Raw genomic sequence first — 6,000 nt, 5'->3', positions numbered from 1 at the left:
TCTGACCCCACGGGGTGGGATTTTGCGTGGAGCCCCAGATCGAGGGAGATTATCAGTGGTCTTGAATGTCTTCCATTTTCTAAGTATTGCTCCCACTGTTGATTTCTTCACTCCAAGCTGGTTGGCTATTGCAGATTCAGTCTTCCCAGCCTGGTGCAGGGCTACAATTTTGTTTCTGGTGTCCTTTGACAGCTCTTTGGTCTTCACCATAGTGGAGTTTGGAGTCAGACTGTTTGAGGGTGTGCACAGGTGTCTTTTTATACTGATAACAAGTTTAAACAGGTGCCATTACTACAGGTAATGAGTGGAGGAAAGAGGAGACTCTTAAAGAAGAAGTTACAGGTCTGTGAGAGCCAGAAATCTTGATTGTTTGTTTCTGACCAAATACTTATTTTCCACCAGAATATGCAAATAAAATGATAAAAAAACAGACAATGTGATTTTCTGGATTTTTTTTTCTCAGTTTGTCTCCCATAGTTGAGGTCTACCTATGATGTAAATTACAGACGCCTCTCATCTTTTTAAGTGGTGGAACTTGCACTATTGCTGACTGACTAAATACTTTTTTGCCCCACTGTATACTTACGGGTGACATTTCCGGTATATTAGCAGTATATATAGTAGTGTGAGGTGATATTTCGGGGTGTATTAGCGGTGTATATACTTACGGGTGATATTTCGGGGTGTATTAGCAGTATAAATAGTGTGAGGTGATATTTTCGGGTGTATTAGCGGTATATATACTTACGGGTGATATTTCAGGTGTATTAGTATATATAGTGTGAGGTGATATTTTTGGGTGTGTTAGTGGTGTATATACTTACGGGTGATATTTCCGGTATATTAGCAGTATATATAGTAGTGTGAAGTGATATTTTTGGGTGTATTAGCAGTATATATACTTACGGGTGATATTTCGGGGTGTATTAGCAGTATATATAGTGTGAGGTGATATTTCTAGGTGTATTAGTGGTGTATATACGGTACTTGCGGGATGAGATTTCGGGTATATTAGCGGTATATATACTTACGGGTGATGTTTCGGGGTGTATTAGCAGTATATATACTTACAGGATGAGATTTCGGGTGTATTAGCGGTGTATATATACTTACGGGTGATATTTCGGGGTGTATTAGCAGTATATATAGTGTGAGGTGATATTTTTGGGTGTATTAGTGGTGTATATACTTACGGGATGAGATTTCGGGTGTATTAGCGGTATATATACTTACGGGTGATATTTCAGGGTATATTAGCAGTATATATAGTGTGAGGTGATATTTTTGGGTGTATTAGTGGTGTATATACTTACGGGATGAGATTTCGGGTGTATTAGCGGTATATATACTTACGGGTGATATTTCGGGGTATATTAGCAGTATATATAGTGTGAGGTGATATTTTTGGGTGTATTAGTGGTATATATACTTACGGGTGATATTTCGGGGTGTATTAGCAGTATATATAGTAGTGTAAGGTGATAATTCGGGTGTATTAGCAGTATATATACTCACGGGTGATATTTCGGGGTGTATTAGCAGTACATATAGTAGTGTGAGGTGATATGTCGGGTGTATTAGCGGTATATATACTCACGGGTGATATGTCGGGGTGTATTAGCAGTGTGTGTGTGTGTGTGTGTGTGTGTGTGTGTGTGTGTGTGTGTGTGTGTGTGTGTGTGTGTGTATATATATATATATATGTGTGTATGAATATGTATATATACAGGGGTGGGATTCAAATTTTTAACAACAGGTCCTCTAAGTCGCGGCGGCCGGAATTTTGGCCACGCCCATTTTCAATAACCCCGTCCATACTAATAAGCCACGCCCAGTGGCACGATTCACATGATGCTCCATACTGTACAATGGCCACACATGATGCTCCATACTCCATACTGTATAAAGGCCACATATGATGCTCCATACAGTATAATGGCCACACATAGTGCTCTATACTGTACAATGGCCACACATGATGCTCCATACTGTACAATGGCCACACGTGATGCTCCATACTGTATAAAGGCCACATATGATGCTCCATACAGTATAATGGCCACACATAGTTCTCTATACTGTACAATGGCCACACATGATGCTCCATACTGTATAAAGGCCCCCCTCCCATCATGTATGCATGGCTCATCTCCCCCTCCCTATATGCATAGGTAACTCATCCCCCCCCCCCCCCGTATGCGTGGCTCATTTCCCCCTCCCTGTATGCATGGGTGGCTCAGGCACTGGCTCATCTCCCATCCCCCCCCGTATGCGTGGGCATTTTCAATTACCGGAACGCTGGCAGATAGAAATTTTAGTAAACGGCTGCCCCGTACCGGGTCGTACCGGCTGAATCCCACCCCTATATATATATATATATATATATATATATATATATATATATATATATATATGAATATATATATATATATGTGTATGAATATATATATATATATATATATATATATATATGTGTATGAATATATATATATATATATATATATATATATATATATATATATATATATTTATATATATATGTGTATGAATATATATATATATATATATATATATATGTGTATGAATATATATATATATATATATATATATATATATATATATGTGTATGAATATATATATATATATATATATATATATATATATATATATATATATATATATATATATATATATATATATAGTGTGAGGTGATATTTCGGGTGTATTAGTGGTGTATATACTTACGGGATGAGATTTCGGGCGCAGTCCTGTCAGTGAAGTTCCCGCCATTATCGCGCACGCAGTTCCCGCCCTTCAGATTCCTTAGGCCACGCCCGATCATTTGCATGAGACGCGCGCCTGCCTGTGGACACGCCTGCTTGATTTGCATGCGCGCCCTCGCCGCGGTCGCCAGGCTGGGGATCTCCTCGGTGACGTCACGGTGACGCTGCTCCCCCGGTTTCCATGCTGCACAGGTGACGGCGGCCGCCATATTGGCGGAGCCTGTGGCGGCTGCTGGGACCGGGAACAGGCGGCTCCGGAGGGGGGTAGTCTCACCTCTCCGCTCCCCCTTTAGGAGCTGGCGGGGGGCGCGTGGACCGAGCCGCCCGGGAGGGGGATGCCGCAGCGGCTCAGCCATCTGGAGGATCCGGGGATGAACATGGAGGTGTACGGGACCGGCGGCAGTGAGGTGTGTCTGCTGCCCGTGTGTCGCCGCCCTCGGCCCCCAGTGCCCCCGGCCCCGCTGCCTCCAAGCTCCCCGTGCTCTCGTACGTCCCCGGCTGCAGGTCATTGTGCTCCCCGGGCCCCTGTCCGGCCCACATGCATCACCCTGGTCCCCGGAGCCCACCTCTCTCTCACGCACTGATTCTTCTTGCACCCCCCCCATGTGTCGTGTGCCCCCTTGTCCCCGTCTCCCCTGTCCCCTTGCAGCCCCCTCGCCATCCGTCCCCCATCCCCCAGCGCTCCAGTCTTCCCTGCTCCCAGGTTCCGCCTGCATACCCGTCTCACCTGTCTCTAGGTTTCTCCCTGGTCCCCTGTCTGCTCGCGGCCACGTCCTCTGTCTACCCTGCCCCGGTCTCCCCTGTTCCCGGGTTTCCTCTTGTGCCTTCGTCTCCTCCATCCCCTTTCGGCCCTGTCTCACCATGCGTCCCCATCTACTCTGCCCTCAGGTCCCTCTGCGCCCTGTCTCCCCTGCCCCCTTGTGGCCCCGTCTCACCTCACTTCCCCCCATCTACCCTACCCCGGTCTCCCCTGCTCAAGGGCGGCCACTTGTGCCCTCGTCTCTCCTGTCTCCCAGTGTGTCCCCTATCTACCCTGCCCCCGTATCCCCAAATCACCCCTGTGTCCCAGTCTCTACTGTTCTCATGCGTCCACTTCTGGCCTTGTCTCCCCGTGCGTACCCCATCTACTCTGCCCTCTTGTCTCTCTGGACTCTGCCTCCTTGTCTCTCTGGACTCTGCCTCCTTGCTTCCCCCATCTACCCTGCCCTGGTCTCCCCTGTCCTCGTGCGTCCACTTGTGTCCCATCTCCCCTTGTGTCCCCCATCTACCCTGCCCTCAAGTTGCCCCTGCGTCCTGTCTCCCTTTTTCCCATGTGGTCCCTTGCTCCCTTGCATCCTCGTCTCTCCGTGCGTCCCCTTGTTCCAGTCTCCCCTGCTCTCTAGTCCCATTGTGCCTCTGTCCCTGTTAGCCCTGTTCCCGTGGGTCCACTTGCACATATCTACCCTTCCCTTGGGTCCCCCTGCTGCTCTGTCTCCCCTGTTCCCGTGGGTCAACTTGCACTTATCTACCCTGCCCTCAGGTCCCCCTACTGCTCTCTCCCCTGTTCCCGTGGGTCCACTTGCGCTTATCTACCCTTCCCTTGGGTCCCCCTGCTGCTCTGTCTCCCCTGTTCCCGTGGGTCAACTTGCACTTATCTACCCTGCCCTCAGGTCCCCCTACTGCTGTCTCCCCTGTTCCCGTGGGTCCACTTGCGCTTATCTACCCTGCCCTTGGGTCCCCCTGCTGCTCTGTCTCCCCTTTTCCCGTGGGTCCACTTGCATTTATCTACCCTGCCCTTGGGTCCCCCTGCTTCTCTGTCTCCCCTGTTCCCATGCGTCCACTTGCACTTATCTACTCTGCCTTCGGGTCCCCCTGCTGCTCTGTCTCCCCTGTTCCCGTGGGTCCACTTGCGCTTATCTACCCTGCCCTCGGGTTCCCATGCGTCCACTTAAGCACTCGTTTCTATTGGCCCCTTGCAGCCCCGTCTACCTGGGCGTCCCCCCATCTACCCTGTTCCCCCTGTGTCCCTTTTTCCCCTGCCCCTAAGTCCTCGTGCGCCCCGCAGGGTCCCCATCTATCCTGCCTCTGTCTCCCCAAGTCACCTATGTGTACCAGTCTCTGTTCCTGTGCGTCCACTTGTCCTTGTCTCCCCTCTCGTCTTCGAGTGTCTCCCCGTCTACCCTGCCCCAAGTTGCCCCTGCATCCCCGTCTCCCCTGATCGTCCATGTGTCAGTTTGCGCCCTTGCCTCCCCGTGCATCCCATTGTGCCGGTCTCCCCTTCCCCCTAGTCCCTGTTTCCACTGTTCCTGTGCGTCCCCCATCTACCCTGGTCCCCTTGTGCCTTTCTCCCCTGCCCCTAGCACCCCGCTGGGTCCCCTTCTCCCTGCCCCTGTGTGACCCTCCACCTTACATGGCTCTCATGTTCTCGCCATCTCCTTTTTCAAACAAACTTTATAAAATTTGTATTAACATACAATAAATGGGATAGGAAAGGAAGTTAGTTTATTTGTTCCCTGTTCCTTTTCCCTCGCCATCTCCTGAGCTAATATAATGCCACTCGGTTGTGAATGTTTTTTCTTCTTTTCATTGGTTTCCGCTTTAGCTACGTTCACATTTGCGTTGTTGTGCGCAGCGTCGGCAACGCACAACGCATGCATAACGCAGCGTTTTTGGACGCCAAAAAACTGCATCGTGCAGCGTTGTCTGCGCCCTGACAGTTGCGCCAAAAATGACGCATGCGTCACAAAACGCTAGACAACGCATGTCCATGCACCCCCCCATGTTAAATATAGGGGCGCATGACGCATGCGTCGCCGCGGCTGCGCCCGACGCAACGCAAATGTGAACGTAGCTTTTCACGATTGTATAAACCCCAGGATGCAGTTTTTATTTTCTTTGTGGTTGTTTGCTCTGTACTTGTATAATGTGTGTTGTTACCTGCTATAACTGGTGCGGACATCGCCAGACGCTGCGCCACAAAAAGGGGAAACCGCTATCAGGGGGCCAGAAACTTGAGCGAATCCTAAGGCCGGTGCCGACTTTAGGAATTTACGGCTGATATTTCTGTACCTAAAATCGTGTCTCCTGGCAGGAAAACCGCTGAAAGAACTGACACATGGCAGATATGAAACTGCTTCAAATCTACCAGGAACAAGATAGGCAGCGTGTGCGTCACAGTTCAGAAATCCCAATCACTTTGCTGGTACAGGAAAACATATATCTTTTTTCGTGGAAAAAA

The 6,000-nt window shown here is 49.0% G+C and overlaps 1 protein-coding gene across 4 annotated transcripts in view; it reads left to right on the top strand.

Moving 5' to 3' along the window:
* The first annotated feature begins 2,943 nt into the window (after nt 1–2,943).
* RPS6KA6 (ribosomal protein S6 kinase A6) overlaps nt 2,944–6,000 on the top strand; it is a 65,863-nt gene continuing 62,806 nt past the window's right edge. For 3 of the 4 annotated variants that reach the window (XM_077286459.1, XM_077286458.1, XM_077286457.1), the window contains exon 1: nt 2,984–3,190. In XM_077286459.1, coding sequence (XP_077142574.1) covers nt 3,119–3,190 — 72 coding nt within the window. In that variant the 5' untranslated portion in view covers nt 2,984–3,118. Of the gene's footprint in view, nt 3,191–6,000 lie in introns of all 4 variants that reach the window. The other variant, XM_077286456.1, reaches the window with a different exon arrangement.

Source organism: Ranitomeya variabilis, chromosome 2 (genome assembly GCF_051348905.1).
Source record: "Ranitomeya variabilis isolate aRanVar5 chromosome 2, aRanVar5.hap1, whole genome shotgun sequence".
In the NCBI taxonomy this organism is placed as follows: domain Eukaryota; kingdom Metazoa; phylum Chordata; class Amphibia; order Anura; family Dendrobatidae; genus Ranitomeya; species Ranitomeya variabilis.
The sequence above is the reverse complement of the archived record's forward strand: the minus strand, read 5'-3'. Positions and strand labels throughout refer to the sequence as shown.